Source organism: Miniopterus natalensis, chromosome 12 (genome assembly GCF_054644295.1).
Source record: "Miniopterus natalensis isolate mMinNat1 chromosome 12, mMinNat1.hap1, whole genome shotgun sequence".
NCBI lineage: Eukaryota > Metazoa > Chordata > Mammalia > Chiroptera > Miniopteridae > Miniopterus > Miniopterus natalensis.
Genome location: NC_142092.1, coordinates 6,326,082 through 6,349,446, shown reverse-complemented (window position 1 = coordinate 6,349,446; position 23,365 = coordinate 6,326,082). Strand labels below are relative to the sequence as shown.

The window sequence follows — 23,365 nt, the reverse complement described above, 5'->3', positions numbered from 1 at the left end:
TTCTGCCCAGTCTCTTCCAGTGGAAGCCACTCACGGTGGTCAAGGCCTTGCCTGGTTGGAGGTTACCTCTGCTGCCTCTCAGGTTCGCTGTGCACGCTATCCTATAGTTTATTATGAATTGCAAGGTGAAGTTTCATGTTTTCCATTGCTATCCAAACCTTTTTCCTAGTTTCTATGCCTTTGTAATTTAAAATACCCTAAAACTGTTTACCATGTTTTCCTATTTAAAAACAATTCTAGTTACGGTGTCAAGCTGGAACAGGGTGTGGTTTTTGGGTAGACACCTATCTTAACTTTAATTGGGTGAATTACCCAATTAAATAAGGTTTTGTATTATTACCTCTGCCACCTCTAGTAAAAGACCAGCTTTACAACTATAAACCAAGGTATTTTGTTGTTTTTGTTGACCCTCACCCGAGGATATTTTTTCCATTGCTTTTCTGAGAGAGGGGAGAGGGGGGTGAGGAGAGAAACATCTATGTGAGAGAGATACATTGATTGGTTGCCTCCCGTACTAGGCTGGACCTGGGGCAGGGAGGGAACCCGTAACCCAGGTATATGGCCTTTATTGGAGTCATACCTGGGACCCTTCGGTGCATGGGCCAACAAACACCACTTGGCCACACCAGCCAGGGCTTATCCAAAGTATTTTAATGTTTTCCTTATACTGTGGAAAGAATCCTAGTTTGTTTGGGTTTTTTAATTGATTTTAGAGAGAGAAACATCATTTTGTTGTTCCATTTAATTCATGCATTCATTGCTTGCTTTTTTGTATGTACCCTGATCGGAAATCTAAGCTACAACCTTGGCATGTCAGGACAACTGAGCTACCTGGCCAGGGTGCGAGATTCCTAGTTTTGACTTAATAGTTTATATGCTGATTGAGTACTGAAGGTAAATTAGAAATTTTTCAGAATTGATTTGAGAGGCCTTTATAATCAGTTGGTTTATTCTGAGGCTAATTGTTAATTTTTCCAAGAAAACAAAGTCCCTTTTATAATTAACCCTATTACTAATATTTCTTCACATTTTGTGAAACCATAATGTCTGTGAGGTAAAATTATCATACCTTTATTAAGGATCCTTTTAAAGGACCGTGTTAATATAGTTTTGTGCTTGGTTTTCTTTTATAATCTTTAAAGGGACGATTTTAGGAATCTTGTGTCATGAATTTTTTGAGACGGCTAAGTTCTCATTCGCTGGGAAGTACTATCCAGAGTAACCTTTCGAGAAAGTGGATTTCCATGACTTTGAAAAAACAGTCCCCACAAAGGGGAATATGGAGTATAGCGTTGAAGCAAGTGCCCAGGTGACTGTAGGCATTAGAACCCACACCCTGAGCAGATCCTGTTTAGTTCACCAACAGTTCCCTAGTTCTCAGCGTCAGCCGCCAGCTTCAAGTGCCTGCAGAGTGAAGCTGAGCACTCAGGCGGGCACCAGGTGGCGTCAGGACGGACCTCTGCTATGCTGTCCTCCACCTGGGGCTCTGACCACTGTACAACCTTTCCCAAAGGTCAGGACCAGTCACAGGCCACCTGCTTGTCGGTGCTGTCAACCGCCACAGCTGCTGTGAAGTCCAGGGAGCAGCCCAGGCCTGCTGGCCAGTGGCGAATGTGGTCCCTGGTCATGTATCCTGTCAGCTGGACACTGAAATGACACTCAAACCCACTGGCTCCTAAGGACCCTTCTGCCCCTCAGGCCACTTCCTGGAAAGAGGAGCAGTATGAGAGCTACTTTCTTAGTCCCGAGATTTGTCGTGGAGGTGCTATCTCAGTTACACTCCTGTTGTAGGTGGTGGGAGGCCCATGAAGGAGGGCTTCACAGATGGAGCCACCCCTGGGTCCCATGTGGCCATGCTGGATTTGCAGCCTTAGCAGTTGGTCCTGTGCAGCGCTCGGGAAGAGCCGTGTCTGGTTGCAGCCTGGGCAGCCGGTGCGGGTCTCATTGCCCCTTCCACCTTTCACCACACATTGGTGATGAGATTGCAGAGAGACAAGCGGCCCACTGCCAGGTGGCCTATTGGCTGACGTGACTATTTTCTTTTACACAAATTAGTCCCTGTCTTTTCATACCTTTATTTCCCTTGCCCTGTCAACAGTTCACATGCTTTTACTTGTCAATGAGCGCAGAAGAGCTCTTCCAGAAAATTCAGTTGGTTCCTCATATCTTTAAAAGGCAGCTTTTTGTGTGCTTTTTCCTCAGTGTCTGACATTGTGTTTGTAACTTACCATTAAGTTATTTACTCCTCTGGGGCAGAAAGGAGTTAAAGAGCCAGGAATTAGGAATTTATTACACACTAATTTTGTTAATCCTCAGGAATGGATGGTCTTTAAGAATGATCTTTGAAAATGAGAAATTCTGGGGCTGGCGTCTCAGTGCAGTGTGAGAAGCAGCTACATGGCTCTGGGTGAGGGTTATTAAAATGCAGATTCCTGGCCTTCACACACTGGGGTTGGGACTCAGGAAACTGCAGTCAAAGCAGCACTGCTCCCTGACTCCTGTCTTAAACCTTAGGAGTAGTTAAAAGTCACAGAGGGTCTGATATTTCAGGCTGTATCTCAGTGATAAGGAGGGCATGCTTTTATGTGTCTAATAACCTTGACCTAATCTTCGCTGTTTTAAAGCTCCAGATTTTTTTTTTATCAGTATGAGAGTCTTATTCTTAAAAGACTGGAACTGTGGAAATGATTCAAGTTGTTCTATGTGGAGCTCAGATTATCGGCACATTGCATTCCTGTGATTTGCCCATTTGCAGCCTGGCTGTGTTGGTTCTAGGTGACCTTTGCTGCTGGTCTTTGGGAAGACTTCCTGGTGGAAAACAGCCCTCATGCTTCAGCATTGAGATAATGTTGGTAGCCCCATCAGAAACGAACTCAAGTCACTTTCAATTACTTCATCCTGTTCCTGAAAGGATACCCAGTATTAAGTTTTAAAACAAAATAAATAGAGACCTGACTGGTGTGCTCTGTGGGACGTGCACACTGAAGGCTTGAGGGTTTGATTCCGGTTAAGGGCATATACCTGGGTTGCATGTTCGATCCCTGGCCCTGGTCAGGGCCCATGCTAGAGGCAGCCAATTGATGTGTCTCCCACACCAATGGTTCTTTCTTTTCTCTCCCTCCCTCCCTCCCTCTCTCAAAGTCAGTGGGTAAAAATCCTTGGGTGAGGATTAACCAAAACAAAAACCCACAGAAAACTTGCAGGACAGGGAAATCCTTATACCAAATTATTTTATCCTGCAGGATGCTGTCTCATTCTCTCACACATGAATTTAACTTTGGGAATTGTGGATTGGATACAACTTTGGAAGATATTTACTATTTATTACAAGAAACAACTATTTTAAATAGGAACAAACATAGTATTTCAACACAGTTCATTTGTCATATACTCTTGGAGTTTCTCTGAATAACCACCTTAGCTGTGTGTTTCACAGAACTCATGTTACAAGAGGGTGGAGCTTGGTCTATAAACCATCTAAATTATGATATGGGCGTGTGTGTGTGCAGTGGCCCAATACCGAACACATCAGTGTTTACTTTCTAGATTGCTCACATTGGTCTGATTACTGGACTGTAATGCATAGGTAGAGAAGGGGAGAGATCTTAATATGCTTAAGGTTTTCAGAATCTGAGAGACAGAACTTGAATTGGTTCAGTAGCAACCTATATTTTATATTAAATTCCTTGTTACCTTTCTCAAAGGGAGTTGACTTTTGCAAAATCTGTAAGTGAATATTACATAGGTGTTGATGAAATAAATTGAACATCACTTCCTGATAAGTGCTAAGCAAAACACAATATATCAAAATTAATGGACACAGCTAAACAGTCCTTAGAGAGAAATTTATAGTTGTAAATACCTATATTTAAGAGATCTCAAATCAATAGTCTAAGCTTACACATTAGCTAGAAAAAGAAGAGCAAAATAAATATAAATCAAATGGAAGAAATAAAGATTAGTATGGAAATCAGTGAAATGTAAAAAAAACAATAGAGAAAAGTTAATGAAACCAATAGTTGGGTCTTTGAAAAGATCAACACGTTTGGCAAACCTTTACGCCAACCAAGAAAGAAACACAAATCACCATCAGGAATGAAAGGGGACATTACTACCAACCCTACAGAAATTAAAAGAATTGTAAAGAAATACTATGAATTACTTTATGCCAACACATGAGACAACTGAAGTCAAATGGATAAGTCTTAGATAAATGACCAAAACTTAGTCAAGAAGAACTAGAAAATCTCAACAGATCTATAACAAAGAAATTGACTAGAAAGTAGACTCTTCTCACGAAACAAAGCCCAGGGCCAGGTAGCTTCACTGGTGAGTGCTACCATGTAAAAAAGAAATGCCAATCTTTCACAGACTCAGAAAATAGGAGAGGGAGTACTTACCAGCTTTATGCTATGAGGTCTCTATGAGACAACATCATCACGAGGATACTACAGACCAATATCCCTTGAATAAAGATCCAGAAAAATCAACAAATCCAGTGACAAAATCAATTCAGCAAGATTGTAGAGTGAAAGATCTGTATATAAAAGTCAATTGCATTTCTGTGTAGATAATAAATATAGCAATGAACTACCCAAAATAGAATTAATTCCATCCACAACAGCATCAAAAAGGTTAAAATATTTAGGAATAATTTAATAAGAGTATAAGATTGTACCCTGAAATCTACAAATTTAAGGAGATCCAAGTAAAGGGAGAGACAGTCCATGGTCATGTGTCAGAAGACTCATGATTAATGTGGCAGTCCCTATAAGAATCCCAGCAGGCTTTGTTGGAAGAATGAACAGGGTGATCCTAAAATTTTAAAGGAAATGCAGAAGACTCAATAGCAAAAAAGAATACCGAAAAATAAAAAATTTGGAGAACTAACACCAATTTTAAAACTTACTGTGAATCTACAATAATCCAGATTGCATTGTACTGGGATAGGGATATATCTAGATCAATCTATTTACCTACTACCTACCTATCAATCATCTATCTCAGTGATAGAATTGAGAGTCCTGAAATTAATGCTTACATTCATGATTAATTGGTTTTCCTCAGAGATAGAAAAGTAATTCAGTAGAAAAAAAGATTGCCCTTTCAACAAGTGAGGCTAGAATAATAGGATATTCACATAGGAAAAGCTGAATTTAGACCATCATAGTGGACCATAGACCTAAGTGTCAGGGCTAAAACTGTAAAACTTAGGAGAAATCATAGGTGAGAATATTCATGACCAAAGTTTCTTACATACAACATCAAAAGCACAATCCATAAAAGGTAAAGTTGATAAGACTTCATCAAAATTAAAACTTTTGTTAAACATTGTTAAGAAAATGAGAAAAGCCACAGACTGGGAGAAAATATTTGCAAATGACATTGATAAAGGGATTGGTATCCAGAATATATCAAGAACTCTAAGAAGGCAGTCCAAGTAAAAGTGCAAAAGATTTGAGTAGACATTGCTATGAAGAAGATGCATGGATGACCAGTAAACACACAAAAAGATGCTCAACAGCCTGTCAGTAGGGAAATGCAGATTAACTGAGATGCTACTTCCCACTCACCAGCACGACTAGTCCAAAAATCAGGCGGTGATGTGTTGATTCTCCAAGAAGCTGCTGCAGCCCTTTGGATAACAGTTCAGTAGTTTCTTAAAAAGTTAAATATAAATTTACCATAATACCCTAGGTTCCTAGGAATATACACATAAGAATTGAAAAAAAAAGTCTACAGAAAAGGTAAACTAATATTTGTAGCAGCATTGTTCATAATACCTCCATAAGGAAATAACCCAAATTTCCACCAACCAGTGAATGGACAGGCACAGCACAGGACCCCACACTGTGGAACACTGCTTGAGAAAGGAATGAACTGGTACATGCTATGACATAGAGGAGCCTCAAACACGTAAAATGAAAGAAGCCTGATGGAAAATACCACATGCATGATTTCATTTATATGAAATGTCCTATAGAGGGAAAACTAGGGATGGAAAGTAGATTACTGTTTACGGGGGCTGGGGATACTAGGAGTCTTTTTGGGGTGAGGGGAAATTTTTTAAATGTATCTTTATTGATTTCAGAGAGAGGAAGGGGGAGGGAGAGAGAGAGAGAAACATCAGTGATGAGAGTCATTGATCGGCTGCCTCCTGCACGCCCGCAACCCGGGCATGTGCCCTGACCGGGAATCGAACCACAGTCTCCTGGATCATAGGTTGATGCTCAACCACTGAGCCATGCCAGCCAGGCGGGGGAAATGTTTAAAGTTCAATTGTGGTAATGGTTAACGTAAACATTCAAACCTGTGAAGAATGCAAGTTTATTTGAGCCAAACTGTCGACACGTTCCAGGAGGCAGAATCTCAACAGGTTAATACTCCCAAGAATGGCAGTTTTGCACCTTGTTTTATGCATTACAGTCAAAAGAGGAGACAAAAGTAGGCTACATAAAATCCATTTGTGATAGATTAGGGAGGCGGGAGAAAGCAAAGAGGGGAAACCTTGGGGATTGGGCAAAAATGATAGACATACTTCTTTTACTTAGGTGGGTGCAGGTTAGTTAACAGTCAACAATAACAATGAGGGGATTTGTGGTCTCTGCAGAGTGGTGCCTGAGCTTTGAGGGGTCTGGCAAAAGGGAAATTACTTTGACATTCCAATGATATGGTAGATGCAAAAAGATAGGCTCAGTTAAGGTGAAGATTGACATTTGTCAGGGACGATACCGGCCTAGGACATGACTACCCACGGGAAACTGCTTTTAGTTAAAAGGTTTTAGTTTCAGACCATCTTTGTTGTTACTTTAGGTCTCTGATTTTGCAAGGCCGCCATGCAGGCCTTCCCTGAGCTAGTCAGGTGAGCATGCGGCCCCTTTTCGCCCACAGTTGAACATCTCTAAACTTACTAAAATGAATTGTTCACTTAAATAGGTTTTTATGATACCCATGTAAATTGTATCTTACTGAAACTGTTAGGAGACTCCTGATGTGAGACCTGAATTTTAAAAAGGAGAGGGAGGAAGAGTTTGTGATTCTGAGTCTGGGCTGGTGCCTAAGAATTTGTGTTTCTGACACGCTTCGGGGTGGTACTGTTCTGTTTTTGGGGGGGAGCTAGACCAGGATGGGGGTGTTTTAGTGTGGACATTCATTTGAATGAGGCCAATGTGAATTCCACGATCGTTGCGCATCTCTGCTCTTGGTCAAATGCTGGGGAATAGTGTCAGGTCTAAAACTACAAGTTTCTCTTCTCAGGAAAATAACTGGTGGGAACCAGAAGGTCATCACGAGTGAACACTTGTTGCAGAGCTGATAGGAAGGAAGGGCAGGAAGGCAGGAACGAGCTCCACATGCCCACTGCTGGGTGGCGTTGGGCCAGGCCAAAGCCCATGGTGGGAGACTGCTCACTGAGGCCTGCTGGCAGCCCAGCACCAGCAGTAGTGGTTGTGCCTGGGCCATGAGGCCTGCAGGCTACCAGAAGCTTATAAGAAGCACCTCGGCCCCGGGAGTCCCTTCTGATTCTGACTGTGATTCTGCCTGGAGACCAAGGGAGGGGGCTCAATCTGGAAGAGGGGACAGGCCCCTGAGGGGCAGCACCCGGAGAGGCAGCCAGCAGACCAAAACGGGAGTGTGAACAGCCAAACAAAGCCAAGGAGCGAAAGCAGTGGAGTAAACAGGAGTAAATCGTGCACTTTAGCTTCACTCCTCAGGGCTCTGTTACCCAAAACCTTATGCTTTAGGCTCCGTTAGCTGGAAATTAATTGTGTCTGCCATGCTCGGGGGCTGGTGGCCCTGAGGTGAGGACAGTGGCTGAAAACCCTTCCTGTCACTCTTGGGAGAGTCTCATGCAACAGGAAGAGCTCCGAGAACTCCCTTGAAGATTGGTTACAGGGAGGTAGGGAATGAGTCCCCGGGCACCTGTGAGGAGCTCTTTAGAGTGAAGTCCTTATACATACACACACACACGCACACACACACACACACACAATCGGAACAGCCACAGGGGGAGGGCCCCCTGGTGAGGAGGGGTGTCCACCCCCCTGCTTCCCCTGTGCTCCCCAGGACTTCCTGGAGGAGAGGGAGGGCTGCCCCAGCTCCAGCACGGGGGTGGGTCCCTAGAGCGGCTGCTCTCCTGGGAACAGACATCCGTCCCTGCCTCAGCTCACAGCATTTATGCAAATAACTGGAAACTTCACCCATGGTTGGGTGGCACTAAAAGAGTGTTCTCTACTTCACTCACTGTTGTGAGAAAAGAAAAAAAGCCAAAGAGATCAAAATAGTTTTGATATTTAGAGTTTAGAGATATTCCATTCATCTACTTCTGAGATTTAACAGGTCATGGGCCTACACGTGCAAGATTTACACAGCTCACAGCCTGCCTTGATTTCTCTCTCTGGTTTGCCTGTACAGTGCAACCTCGGTTCTCGGGCTGACTTCGTTCCGGAAGGCTGTTGGGAAAGCGTTTTGTTTGAAAACTGAATACTTTTCCCCATTAGAAAGAATGTAAATTGAATAAATCTGTTACAGACCCCTCAAAAGATTCCGGGTTAACCTTTCTGTAATCTATAAATAAACACTTTAAAAACAAAAGGGACATGAAACATAAATGAAAGTTTTTAACAAAAATGAAGTGGAGGTACAGTAAATGATGAAAATGTATATGCACACTACACTTCACCTTTCATGCTGAGAGCTGTTGGTGACAATATGTAGAGGATGGAGGACGGAGGGATGAGGATGGAGGATGGGATGAGGATGGAGGATGGGATGAGCATGGAGGGATGAGGATAGTGGGATGGAGGGATGAGGATGGAGTGACAGAGTATGGAGAGACGGAGGATGGAGAGATGGAGGATGGAGGATGGAGGGATGTGGATGAGAAGGATGAGGATGGAGGGAGGAGGATGGAGTGCTGGAGGATGGAGAGACGGAGGATGGAGAGACGGAGGATGGAGGTTGGAGGATCGAGGATGGAGGAATGGATGATGGAGGGATGGAGGATGAAGGGATGGTGGATGCAGGGATGGAGGATTGAGGGATGAGGATGGAGGGATGAGGATGGAGGGATGGAGGTTCTAGGGATGGAGGATGAAGGGACAAGGATGGAGGATGGATGGATGAGGATGGAGGGACGAGGATGGATAGACGGAGGATGGAGGGGTGGGGATGGAGGGATGGAGAATGGAAGGACGAGTATGGAGGGACGAGTATGGTGGGACGAGGATGGAGGGACGGAGGATGTAGAGATGGAGGATGTAGAGATGAAGGGATAGGGATGGAGGTTGGAGGGATGAGGATGGAGAATGGAGGGAGGAGGATGGAGAATGGAGGGAGGAGGATGGGGATGGAGTGATGGGGGATGGAGGATTGAGGGATGGAGGATGAAGGGATGGAGGATGGAGGATTGAGGGGTGGAGGATTAAAGATGGAGAATGGAGGGATCGAGGAATATCATTGTTTGTAAGGGGAGTTCCTTCCATAAAACACTATGTAGCTGTTCTCTGTTTTTTCTGTCTCCTCTTGGCTCCACTAGAACTTGCTTCAGGCTGACTGCACCCGTCTCACTAAAAGCTTATTCAGTGACGTTCGTTTTAACACTTGACTGAAGTGAAACACTGCATTGTCATTGATCAAGTTTATCGCAGGGTTTGCTGCTTTGTCAGGGTGATGTTTCTCAATAAAACTTTGGGTTCCTCACCAGTTCCCAAGCATTCCCTTGATGAGTGAAGCAGTACCTTCCCTGCCCTCCTCCTCCGAAGAGAGCTCCTCTGCTGCCATTTATTTCTGCTCCCCCTGAAGGTCTTGGAGTTCCTCCGTGGTCAGCTTAGTGCAGGGGTCCTCCACCAACTCCTCCACACCATCATCATCTGCCTCCAAGCCCAGGGACTTGCCCTGGGACCCAGTATCCTCCACAGTAGACACAGGCTCATCCCAAAGCCCTCAGAGTCTCTTTCAGCAACAGGCTCAGGCCACCATTTCTTCCAGGCTGCTTGCATGGTCCTGGAAGACACTTCCCCCCATGCTCTATGAGCCTCAGGCAAGTGAGGATATTTTAATGGTCCTTCCAAGAAATGACCCCCTGAGGGTTAAATTAGTTTCAAAAGTCACCTCAAAACACCTCTGCCCTGGCTGGGTGGCTCAGTTGGTTGGAGTGTCGTCCTGTATACCAAAAGGTTTCAGGTTCGATTCCCAGTCAGGGAGCATACCCAGGTTGTGGGTATGTTTCTCTCCCACATTGATGATTCTCTCCCCCCCTCTCTAAAACTCAAAAACATATCCTTGAGTGAGAATAAAAACAACAACAAAGAAACACCTCTGAAACAGTGCCTTTGTTTAGTATCTTAAAGTTAGCAATGACCTGCTGGTCCATTGGGCTGGATAAGAGGATTTGTGTTATGTGGCAAGAACCTCACAGTGATGAAGCTGTACTCCTCCACCAGCTCAGTCTCCAAACCTGGAGGGTGGGGACGAGCCTTGTCCACTACAAGAAATGCCCTGAGTGGCAATTGTTTTCCCCAGAGGTATTTCTTCATACTTGGGTCAAACACTTCATGGATCCAATCAATAAAAAATTGCCTTGTTACCAGAGCTTTGCTTTTAGCCCTGCACATCACATTCAACTTGTTTTTGATTGTAGTGTATTTCTTGAAAATGCGCGGGTTTTCAGAATGGTAGGTGAGTAAAGGCTGTAATTTAAGGCTCCACTCGCATTCCACACAGCAGTGACGCCAGCCCGTCCTTCACTGGCTTGTGTCCTTGCAATGGCTTCCCCTGTGTGATGTAGGTCCTCTTTGGCGTTTTCTCCCAGAAGAGGCCTATCTCATCACAACTGAACACTTGTTGGGGAACAAATCCTGCTGCTTATTAAATATGTACAGTAAGTTGCTATGGGTCCTAAGAAGGTTGGGCCTCTATATATTGAACAACTGTGACAAAATTATCAGCAGCTACTTTGTTGGAACTGGCAGCCTCCCGCTTAAACTAACTTTCAGCACCCCTTCCAGGAGTGTCTCAGAAAGTCAGCATGCAGCATCTTTGCTTTTCCACATATCACTGCTCAGAAATGCTATTACTGGCTAACTGCTTTTCCTTTATCCAAATCAATTTTCCTACCTCTTCAGTTGCCTGTGATCATGGTTTCTTGAGCACTTTCACACCCTTAGAGTGTCAGCACTGTTAATGTTTAAAATTGTGCTAATCATCGATATCGCCATGCCAGACACGCAAACACCTCCATCATATTTTGCAATTATTTCTTTTTTAAACTCTATCGTTCTCACAACTGCCCTTTACACTTTGCTGCTATTACTTTCTTAGGACCCATGGTGACTTACAGTACATATTTAATAACAATGAGCAGCAACAGAAGCAAAAAAAAAAAACACACATAGAAATATGCACAGCACAATTTCCTGAGATGTTAACGCAAGGTTTAGTGGTAAGCTGACTCATACTCATGCATTCTCTCCTTTGTTGCCTGAGAGACGCATGACTGACCATACAGGTATAAGCACAAAAGGGTTTTGGGTGGAGAAGTGAAGTTTTGACAACAGACATTTTTCCATGAATAACTTGGTGGAGAACCAAATTATTTGAGATGGGAGACATTTGAGAACCGAGGTTTGACTGTAAATTCTTACTTGTCTAAGATGACAGTGAATGGGGGCTTTGGTAGCATTCTTCATGGCAGACTCGTCTGAGTCTGAGGGCAGGGGGGAATCCTGTCCTATTTCCATGTTTGATGTTTTGTTCATCATGAACTTTTGGGCATTAATTTTGAATTTTTAAAATATTGCATTAGTACCCTGGCAGGGAGACTCAGTTGGTTTGGGGCAACTTCCCATACACCAAAAGGTTGCCTGTCAGGGCTGTGTGAGAAGCAACCAATGGATGTTTTTCTCCCTTTCTCTTCCTCTCTCCCCCCTTCCCCTTACCTTTCTGAAAAAGCAATAAAAACATACTCTGATGAGGATTTAAAAAAATACTGAATTAGAATAGTATTTTTTAAATATATATAAACATTTTTAAATAAATGTTTAATTTTTATTTTTATTCAAAATATTACAGATGTCACTTTTTCTCCCCATTGACCCATTCCACCCCGCCCCACACCATTGCCTGTGACCTTGGGTTACGCACTTTGGTTAATCTCTCCCCCTCCACTCTCCCAACCCCCAGAATAGTATTTTTCTTGATCACTTAGATCAATGGCTTCCTTAAATTCTGCACCCACGGGAGTGTCCCTTCCACCCCGGCAGGGAGCTGAGACCTCCCAGGGCCTCCAACAGGGCCGGACACTTGAATATTCCGCTTCTCGGAATAAAACGCTAAGAACCAATTACTTGCAGGACGCTCAGGCCTGGCGCAGGATATCCCCGCAATCCCAGGAAAGAACAGGGCGGGTGTCCCCGCCGCTCCGCCCTGGCCCCTCACCACCGAACCGCCTGGCCCTCCCAGGCCCGCAAACCCCCGGGGCAGGGTGGCCCGGGCGGAGCGCGGAGCGGGAGCGAGAGGGTGGGGCGGTGGGCTGGCGCGGGCAGAGCTCGGAGGGGAGAAGGGCTCGTGGGCCCACAGCGGGAGACGGTGCGGGGGCGGGGGGGGGGGGGGGAGGGGGTGCTGGAGGGCGGGGCGGGGCGGGGCGCGGCGCCGAGAGACCTGGGCGGGAGCGCGCCAGGGCGCTCGGCCGCTGCAGGAGGCGCTGCGCCGCAACCGCTGCGGGCGCGTCTGGAGCCGCTGGCGTCTGAGTTTTCCCTGCCAGTCTCCCCCGTCCCAGGGCGAGGCCGCGGCCCCGGCGGTGAGAAAAGAGGCGGGACCCCCGCCAGCGGCCCTCCGGTGACCCTCCACCTGCGAGTGGCCGTGTGCCTGCGCTCGCCGCCGCCCGCCCTCTTCTCCCCGCAGGCGCCCTTCCCCGCGGTGTCCGGCGCCCGCATGGCGGACGTGCTGGGCGGGCGGCGGCTGGTGCGCGGCGGCGGCGCGTGGGTGGAGGCGCAGGCGGCGCTGCAGAACAAGGTGGTGGCGCTGTACTTTGCCTCCGCGCGCTGCGCGTCCAGCCGCGACTTCACGCCGCTGCTCCGCGACTTCTACGCGGGCCTGGTGGAGCGGGCGCGCCCGCCCGCGCCCTTGGCCGTGGTCTTGGTGTCCGCCGACCGCAGCGCCCAGGAGATGCACGACTTCCTGCGCCAGCTGCCCGGCGCCTGGCTGGCGCTGCCCTTCCACGACCCCTGCCGGCTGTGAGTGTGGCCCGGCTGGAATTCGCCGGCGCGCCCCGCGCCCCCTGTCCCCTGTCCCCTGTCCCTGCAGGGGGGAGCCCCCCCGGGGCGGCCACTCGGGGGTAAGCAGTGTCCGCTCAGGCTCCCCCGGAGGCCGTAGGGCAGGGCGCCCGGAACGTCCGCGGCCCGGGGCTCGGCGAGGCCAGGCCCTCTGGCTCCGAGCGTCTGCGTTTCCCACGGGTCGGGCGCTGCGCGGAGCCCCCCCGGGCGCAGCCGCGGGCTCCCCGCCCGCCGCACGGGGGAGACGCCCAGTGTGAGTGCAGGGGACGGGACGCGGGAAGCCGCTCTGGTCAGCACCCGAGGCTGCGGGGTGGCCGACCAGCCGCAGGGGGACGGGCCGGAGCGCCGGGAGGGGCAGCGCAGCGCTGGCCCCCGTGCAGCCTCATTTTTACTGCCCGTGACGGGAATTTCCCAACCGTAAGGGCGGATCCTGGACTCGGGCCGAGGCGGGTGTCAGAGGTGGCCACAAGCCTTGCCCCCAGGACCTCGTCCCGCTCTGGCTTTGGGGAGACGTGGCGGCAGAGCCCCGGCCCTGCTGGGTTTCGGAGTGTGTGAAGGGGCCGGGAGCTGGCCCGGCTCTCCGCTGGCCGCGGTCACGGGCTCCGCGGAGGGGACGAGGGTAGACCTGGGGCGGGGGGGACCGAGGCCGATTGGCAGAGCGGAAAAGCGGCTGGGGCCCCACGTCCAGGCGTCCAGACTTGGGTTTAAATCTGCTTCACAAAGCGCGTCACCCCACCTCAGCAGACGCAGAGAATTTCTGGGCTCTGTTTGACAGGGTCACGTGTTGCCTTTTTCTGGGGATGATGATTTTTTGTGGCATTAACCCCCCAAATTAATTGTCCTGAGAGGACACTCCTGCTGGATAATTAAAAACGGAAGCTACCTTTGGAAGTCCCTGGAAGTGTACTTCTGTCCCCAGCACCTGCTTTCAGTGATGCTGAGGAAGAGGCGAGGCGGGCAAGCCGCAAAGCCAGAGGATGAGTCCAAAAGGGTGCGTTTTGCGCTGGTTGTAAAATGCCTTTTGATTTGCTTAGTACTCAGGTTATACACAGCTTGTGAAATAACAGCTTTGACAGTGATAGTAATCAGGCCAAGAGCGTGGCCACAGGCAGAGCCCAGCTCTGGGATTCACTCTCAGGCCACAGGAGGCAAGGCATGAATTGCTGAGCATAATACTCCTCCCCTGCGCTGTCGCATGAATCAGAAGCGGCGGCTGGTTGGGTACCAGCGCTGGGTGTTCACAGAGGCTGTTTTTCTGCTGTGGCCACTGCTTCCTCTCTGAGGAGGGGGCTCTTGCTGGCAGGAGGCCCATCGGAACTCCCTTCTGCTTCCCCCACTATCTGGTCAACGCCCAAATCGGATGAGGCCCCCTGCGGGCAGCTGAGCAGCTCAGGCCCCAGGAGGCATCTGGCCTCACTGGGCCATCTCAGGCCAGGAACCTGACCTCTGGAGGGGTCCAGCCTTAGGTCTTTATTTGGGGGAAGTTAGCTCCTTGTCCCTACCCCTTTCCAGACTGCACTTCGTTAACCCTGTCATTGCTGACTGTATGTTAGGAAATGCAGTATTTTGTAGAGATTCTGGGAGCTGTGCCCTCAGTTCTGCTTGTCCCGGCCTGCATGAATGGAATCGGGTAAGGAGCAAAATGGAAGTAGCCACCACCAAGGAGAAGCACAGAATGTGGGGAGCATCCAGGCGGCAGGGGAAGGTCCTACCGTGTTCAGTACACAGCACCCTGCTTGGTGCTATGGGAAGCTGGGGCCGGGGCAGTAATCTGGGCCCCCTGGGCCATGGTGAGGGCCCTGGACTGTCTTCCCTCAGTGACTGTGTTATTGGTAGGGTGTCCTCTGTGTCCCCACCTATAGCTGGTAGAAGTGGAGTCCTTGGGGTGCCACGAGAACAAGAGTTTCCCGAGGCCCCCATGGGAAGTTGAGGTATCTTGGAAAGCCTTATTGGTGATGTAACATTAAGGGAGTCCCCTCCAAGGTCCCGTCTCCCTCTGCCATGGAAAAAGTCCAATCTTATCTTCAGCAGGGCCAGGATTAAAGCCACTTCCTAGAGTATCTGCTCCATATTAAAGCCCAGTCCAGTCCAGCGTCTGGCCAGCTTAGCTGTGTTCCCAGCTGCAGTCCATTGCACATGGGTCGCATGGCAGGCTGGCTCGGGGCGCAGAACAAGCCAGTGCAAGGAAGCAGGAGCGAAGGAAGAGAAATGAGAGAGAATTCCTTTGTTTGCGGATTTTAACTAGGAGCTTATCCAATGAAGCCTTCAGGATTTCGTGCTCTTGCAGTGGCTCCACCCCCTCTAGCCAGTTATCTTTTTGCCAGGTTAGACTGACAGGCAAGCACCTTCCCTGTGTCACCCCAACTTCACTGCCCATGCATCCATTTCCTCCTTTGTTGGAACCCTTCCCCCAGTGATCTGCAGGGAATGGACCAGGGGTCCCTGGGGAGTTTAAAGCTGCAGCTTCCAGGTGAAGCGGCCCAGGTGACCATGCTCACAGTGTCTGGCCTCCTTTTGTTTTTTTCCTATTTTTGATATGAATTAGCTGGTTACAGGGTTGGATTACTGCTGATGGTGAGTGGTGGGAGGAAGAGAGGAAGTCACCACAGAGCCCCACAGGGTCACTTTGGCCTGGCTGGAGGTGGGGCCACTGCAAATGCCCCGGCAGCAAGAAAATGCCAGAGTTGCTCACCTTGTCCTCAGAGTTGCTGCTTTGCAGTGCAGCCCCCATAAAACCAGTGTGAGCGCCACCCCTCTGCCTGGACAGGGCCATGCTTGCTGGCATCCCTCCAAGCAGAGGCAGTGTGGGCAAGAGGAGGGGCTGCCCGTCCAGGCCCGACCTTGGGGGTAGCACCAATGATAGGCCGTCCTGCCCGCTTCCTTCCCTTTGCTATGGGTACAAGAAAGGGCTAACAACTGCATTCCCGGGCAGGAATTCCCTTCGCCTGCTGCTGTGCAGGAGAGGCCTGCTCGGTGCTGATGCCACACGGATTCTGTGAATGTTTCTTAATAACACTTGTGCTCACTTGGTCTTTGGAGACTCAGCAAAGCTTAGCAAGGCCTGGAGTATCCTCCCCCTCCCCCTGCTCTCGCTCTCACCACTGCACCCGTTCATGGGCCCTGTGGATGGACCACCTTGGCCTCCAGGTCAAGAGGTTTGGCTTGGATGGAAAACCAGCAGGCGTGGCTTCAGTGCGTGGGTAAAGAACAGTTCCATTAGAGCCCTCAAGGCCGTGGGGTAGAGTTAGTGCGTGTGCCAAGCTGCTAGCCTCTGCTCTCTCCATCTGGGACTTACTAACTCAACACGTCCCTGCCAGGCCCCGAATCCACTGAGTCTGTGGCTCTCCAGGCCTTTCCTGTCTTTCTACTCATTTCCACTTTCTTCATTTAGGTCCTAGACCATTAGAATATCCTAACCCGTCCTTGGCCTTGGTGTCCTCTTTTGATGGATTCTTATTCTCACACCTGCCTCGTCTCATCAAAGACAGGGCTGGTCCTGCCACACCCTACCCGGCTCTCCAGGGGCTCCCTGAGTTCCTGGTGCCACAGGGCTCAGCCTACATCTTGCCCTGCCTGCCAGCATTTGACCACACTTGTCTCCCACTCCTGCCCTTTGCACCTGTGTTCCATCCAGACTGGACAACTGAAGTTCCAGAACATTTCCCACACTTTCCCCCCTGAACCTGGCAGCCCTGAACCTGGCAGCCCCCTTGGTGGTCCCTCCTCCTCAGTGCCCTTGGGACACTGGGAGCATTTCTGGCGTGGTAGGCGTGTGCCCTTCATAACTCGAACCTATCACTACCCGTGTCGGAGTGTTTGGGGCTCTCTGTAGCCCCTGAGGTCAGACTAGACATTGTCCAGAGCTTGGATGCATGATTGGAACAAGTAGAGAGAGTTTTGCTCTGTAACAGTCTGCTGGTGGTCAAGATGGAAAGAGACGGGAGCCAGAAGTTGCCATGGTGACCTAGAAGTGGTTATGCCAGGGACAGTGAGTCACTGCATTAGGTGAGGGGAGGACACCAAAGTTGCCACAGCACCCAGCACCGAGGGCCAGGAGAAACTGGGCTCTCAGATTTCCCTGAAATGGTTAAAATGCTCACTTATGCTCTGGCCCGTTTGACTCAGTGGTTAGAGTGTTGGCCTGTGGACTAAAGGGTCCTGGGTTTGATTCCCTGTCAAGGGCATGTACCTCTGTTGCATGTTTGATCCCCGGCCCTGGTCGGGGTGGGAGGTGGGAGGCAACCAATGGATGTGTCTCTCACATCGGTGTTTCTCTCAATCTCTCTCTCTCTCTCTCTCTCTCTCTCTCTCTCTCTCTCTCACCTCCTCTTCCCTCCCTTCCACTCTCTTCAAAAATCAATTGAAAAAATATTCTCACGTGAGGATTGAAAAAAAAGCTTAGTCACCACGATTTCCCTCTGCCCAGCGACAAGGTTCTCTCCTTCCAAGGCACAGTCTGTTTCTCTGGACACTGCTCAGTGTCCAGAGGGAGATGAGATAACTCCAGGGGATGGGGTGGCTCCTGTGTGGCTCCAAGGTTACAGTTGTTCCCAGGCAGAGGCTGCCAGGGTGGGGATTTGAGGGCCCAAATTGGTGACTCCTTCAAGATTAGCTGGAGTGACAAAATGTCTGTTCCAAACCTCCTGCTTGTCCCTCAAAGCCCGGCTTACTTCTCACCCCCTGACTGTGCCAGAGCTCGATTTAATGTTACAAGTGATTAAAACAGCAGCAACTGGGAGCTGAAACAAATGAAGGCTATCGATCTGCTTAACGGGAACACCCAGCAGCCGGGAGCTGGTCTGCAGGTGGAGGCCACTGAGGCTGCAGTTCTGTGGCACTGCCTTCTGCTGTTTCATGCTTGGGCTGCGCCAGTGGCCGTCTGGCAAATCCGGTCTCTCCTTGTGATAAGAGTGGCTGTGGCGTCTCGGGCTGTACATTCTTACACCTCCCCCTTCCCCAGCACACAGCAAGTGCTCCGCAGAGTCTCACTGGTTCGGAGTCTCCCCATTCCTGTGCTCCTGGTATAGCCAAGGGCCAAGGCTGGAATTGGAGCCCGGGCCTTCCCTCCCAGCAAGAATAGCCAGCGTTTATTGAGCACTTGCTGTTTTTAACGTAAATCCAAACCTGTCAGAATTTGTATGAGTTTATCTGAGCAAAAATGACGACAATTGTCGGAAAGCAAAACCTCAACGGATCGAGAAAATGATGCGGAAAATGGCAGTTTTGCCACTTGTTTTATACACCAGAATCAAAGGCAGGCGTAAGAGGGCTACAGGAAATCCGCTGGTGATAGGTTAGGGAGGCGGGAGAGAGCAAGGAGGGGAACCTCTGGGACTGGATGAAAGTAAAATGATGGACGCCCTTCTGTTACTCATGTGGGCGCAGGACAGTTAACAGTCAACTGCTGTCTTGGCACAAGGAGGGGATTTGTGGCCTCTTTCTGGTGGGAGGCTGCGCCCTGAGAGTCTGGAAAGGACAGCAGACACGCCAAAGCTTAGCCAAGGCCGGAGGACCTTTGTCAGGGCAGAGTCTAGCCTCCCGCATGACTGCCTGCCACATGCCGCTTTTTTTTTTACATTCTCACCGGAGATATATATTTTTAAAATTAATTTTAGAGGAAGAGGGAGAGAGAGAAATATAGACGGGTTGCCTCCCATATGTGCCCTGACCGGGGAGGGAACCTGCAGCGTTTAGTGCTCAGGTTGATGCTTTAACCAGCTGAGCAACACTGGCCAGGGCATGACTCGATTTTACTGAAGTTTTCATTTCAGACCATCCTGTGTGGTTATTTTAGGGCTCTGAGTTTGTAAGGCCACCATGCAGAGCCCCCCCCCCCAGCTTGTCGGATTTATTAGTATGTGGCCCTTTTTCCGTCCACACTATGCACCAAGCCCTTAGCTGCACTATACCCATATTAATCATTTCATCTTCACAACTCCAGAGGTAGGTTCCGTTATTCTGCTCTGCAGGTGAGGGATCTGGAGTATAGAAGGTCACACAGCTAGTTAATGCAGAAACTGGAGGCACATGCTTTCCAAGGAAGGGTCATGGATGCTGAGCAGCAGGCCACAGACCTCTGGCACCCTAGCTGTCTAGGGCACCGTCCTGCACCCCCCACCTCTGGGTCCCTGGAGGGGATGCAGAAGGCCCTGGGAGGTTTGGCAAATTTGAGCAAGTGGGCTCCACCGTCAGGAGGGAGGCTGCATTTCTGACGGGTTTGTGGACCTGCAGCTGCTGTTGGTCAGGGATCCCACACGCAGAGGCACCGCTGCTCCAATGTACTGCCGGAAGCTGGGACCTGGAGGCGCAGTGGCGCAGGGCTGGGACCTGACGTGGACACAGACGTCAGGCCCCCAGCAACCTGTCACCACCCTCCAGAAGTCGCCCAGGCTCCTCCTTGGGGTAAGCCCCAGGCCCTGGGTGGCAAAGCCTCACCCAGACCACCACTCCCCTTCCTGCCCCCGCTGCCCAGTTAGGCGCTGACATAACCCAGTTGCCCACGTGGCCAGACCAAGCTTAGATGAGGCCGACAGCCACATCCCTGAGCTTTTGTGCAAAAGGCTATTTGGGTGGTTCCTGTTTCATGTTTTGTTTCATGCCTTTGGGGAAAGCTAATTTCTCAGGCGTTTCAAAATTCAGGGTTTGTGCCGGGTTCTAAAACACAGAGGGCCGTCTCCTCCTCCTTGTCTGTCATCGGCCCCACCTGAGTCCCCAGGCTTGTGTGGCTCTATGACCGATACCTGTGTCTCCTTAGTCTGCAGTTTGACATGGTTTGAATTTGTCAGTAGTTCACATGTTTTTTTTCTCTTTGATTTCTTTTTCCTCCTCATGCAAGTAGTGGACATGCGTGGACCGGCTTCCAGAAGCTGCTGGCCTGGCAGCCACATTCAGAACTCAGGGTTGCCAGTGGTTGCCTTGTATCCCTAGAGCCGCGACAGCCGTCTGCCTGTGCCCCTGAGAGCAGCATTCGCACCCACAGCGGGCCCTGGTTCCTGATATTCCCGTTTTCCCTTCTCCCCGGCCCAGTCTTAGAAGAGCTTTGCTTCGTTTTTTAGTCTTTCCTCAGAAGACAGTTTGGTTTTATTGCTCACCTGATTTAAAATATATATATATATTTTTATTGATTTCAGAGAGAGGAAGGGAGAGGGAGAGGGAGAGAGAGAAACATCAATGATGAGAGAGGCATTGATCCGCTGCCTTCTGCACGCCCCCCGACTGGGGATCGAGCCCACAACCCGAGCATGTGCCCTGACTGGGAGTCGAACCACGATCTCCTGGATCCTAGGTGATGCTCAACCGCTGAGCCACGCCGGCCGGGCAGCTCACCCTGTTTCGATGGAGTTCCTGTATCAGTGATTTCTGTCCTTAATTGTCTTTTGCCTCTTTCTGCCTTCCTTACCTTGGGGCGATCGTGGTTTCTCTAGCCTCTTAAATGCAGAACTCATCTACCTAGAGAGGCATCTAGTCTTGGAAAGGGTGTTGAAGACACAGCTTCCTAACTGTGCCAATCTCCAGCTGGGACCTCGTATAGTCCTTACTGTGCTGTGTCAATTATTTTGTAGCCTGCGTTGGTTACTTAGTTTTTAAGCTCATTCCAAAAAATTACTGTTTATTGGTTTTCAATTCCATTATATTATGGTCTGATGAAGTGGTCTGTGTACTACTGATTATTTGAAATTTAGTAATACCCCCTCAGTGACCGAGAACACGGCCGATTTGTCACTGTTTGGTAGATGCTGAAATGAGGTCTGTTTTCCCTCTGTTGGGTGTAGGTGCTGTGTGTGTTTTCCTGTTCGAGGTGAGATTTGTCTGTGATGTGTTCGCTGGAAACCAGCGGGAGACCTTAATGGAGATGCCGGGGGAAGATGTGGTAACAGGAGGGTCTCAAGTGATTTTTCCTTCCACTCAGCTTCAGTCCTGAGGGTGACAGAGAAGGGAAATCAGACTACTGTTGACATCAGGCCCCTGCATGCTGGCCGTGGACGCAGGAGGGGAATCCCATCAGCCGTCCTGTCCAGAGGGCAGTAATCCTGTGAAGCGTCTGGGGAGATTTGTAAAACTAAGAAGGAGGATTGTCCTTTCCCTAAATAAATTCAAGTCATTTTGTGAAAAGGCCTCTTATGGGCTACACTTGATGGTAAAGTAGCCAAGAAACGTTTCATCCATAATGTCAGTCACCATGTCCTTGGATTTGTAGGGCAGAAAGTGGCACAAGCCTTCACCTGTATTTAGAGCTCAGGGAAGTTTAGCTCTTACCGTTCTATATACCTGGTACTTTTCAGCCTCTTGAGATGCAGGGAGGACTGTGAACTTGCTGGCGTATTTGTGGCTTTAGAATTGCACTGTGCAATACAATAGCGACGAGCCACATGTAGCTTCTTAAATTTCAATTAAAATGAACTGAAATGAAAGGTTCCATTTCTCAGTCACAGCAGCTACGTTTTGAGGGCTCACTTGTCCCCTGTGTCTGTGGCCATGGTCTTGGGCAGCGCAGGCACAGAGCCATCCCAGCACTGCTGATGCTTCCCTGGGGCAGCACTGCCTGGAACCCGGTGGCCGCGAGAAGGAAAGGCTCAGAGGGGACCTGGAGCACGGGAGGAGGGCACCACGGGCTTGCTTCTGAGGCTCTGTAGGGCTGGCTGGTGGGCACAGAGGTCCCTTTAGGGTGTGGCAGCAGCTTTCCCGCCCTGTGCTGACCCCGCGGCCTGCCCTTTTCTCTCCACAGTGAGCTGAGGACCAGGTACCACATCACAGCCACCCCCAAGCTTGTGATCCTGAAACCCAGTGGGGAGGTCATCACCTACAAAGGGCGCAAGCAGATCCGGGAGCAGGGGCTGGCCTGCTTCCAAAACTGGGTGGAGGCCGCTGAAGTCTTTCAGAACTTCTCCGGGTGAAGCAGGGGGTCTCCAGGGATCAGGACAGGAGTGGGACACACCAGCTGCTGCGGCAAGAACTTGGGAGAAGGGGCAGGTGGCTCAGTGTGTGTCAGAGCAGCGCCAGCTGCCAGGGAAACGGCTCAGCGTGCCCTCCGCCTGCTCCCGAGCCTGCCTATAGTTGCTTTTATTCTTAGCGTAGCTTTCTCCACTTGCACTTATCTGTGTTTGCACCGAGCTATTGGAAATCTATGCAAAACATGTACTGACACAGGCTCTTCACGTAATGTATTAATTGATATATTTTCTAGAGATCTACTTATTGTAAGGACATACTTTCACGTGTGCATTTATTACTAAAGTTTGCAGAATCCATATGCTTTAATAAACCTGTTTCCTCCAGAGCCTCTGATTTCCTGTTTTCTCCTGGCAAACCACATGCCCTTGAGGAGAGGGAAGCCCTCGAGAATCAAACACTGTGTTTACCAAAGGGCGGGGGGTGTTAATTATGAGTCTTTTGGGATTTTTTTCTTTTCTTTGTTTCTGTTTCTCAACATTTAGTTTTAATAGCATGGTAACATCCTAGGAAGAAGTGAAAATATCAAGGCTGTACAGTCCCATCTTCAACACCAGGCCTCAACATCTCCTAAAAGATGCTGATGGATCCGCTGAACAAAAGCCCACACACAGCATTTGAAATGGCAAGAGGGGCCCTGGCTGCGCAGCTCAGTTGGTTAGAGCGTCTCCCCATATGCCAAGGTTTCTGGTTCAGTCCCCCGTCAGGGCACCTACAAGAATCAACCAATGATGCGTAAGGGGAGCAGCAAATCAATGTTTCTCTCCCTTCCTCTCTCCCCTCCCCCTTCCTCTCTCAAATCAATCAATAAAAAATAATAAAGTTAATATAAACTCTGTTTCTTAAAAAAAGGAAAATAGCAAGAGGGGAGCCACCAGGGTCCCGTTTCCAGTTCTGGTCGCCCCCCTCACTGGGCAGCTTGCCCGAATGGCCAGTCCCTTCACTCCTTTCCGACTGCATTGTGATCTGGATGATCGGGATCATGAAGTACCGACACCTACCTCCAGCCCAGGCCCCATCTGTAGTCCCTCAGGGGGAAACTGGAGCAAACCTTTCCCTTCGAGGACCTAGGAATCCCTGAGTTCCCCTATTGGGCCCTGTGTGGAGCAGTGCCGGGCAGAGTGAAGAAGGCATTGGGTTGCTTT

At 49.5% G+C, this 23,365-nt stretch overlaps 1 protein-coding gene across 1 annotated transcript; it reads left to right on the top strand.

The window, feature by feature from the left end:
* The first annotated feature begins 12,930 nt into the window (after positions 1–12,930).
* NXNL2 (nucleoredoxin like 2) lies at positions 12,931–22,652 on the top strand. Its single transcript, XM_016202473.2, has 2 exons — positions 12,931–13,232; positions 21,997–22,652. Exons 1-2 carry the CDS (start codon positions 12,931–12,933, stop codon positions 22,163–22,165), a joined length of 471 nt encoding a protein of 156 aa, XP_016057959.2. The 3' UTR covers positions 22,166–22,652.
* The last annotated feature ends 713 nt before the right edge of the window (positions 22,653–23,365 follow it).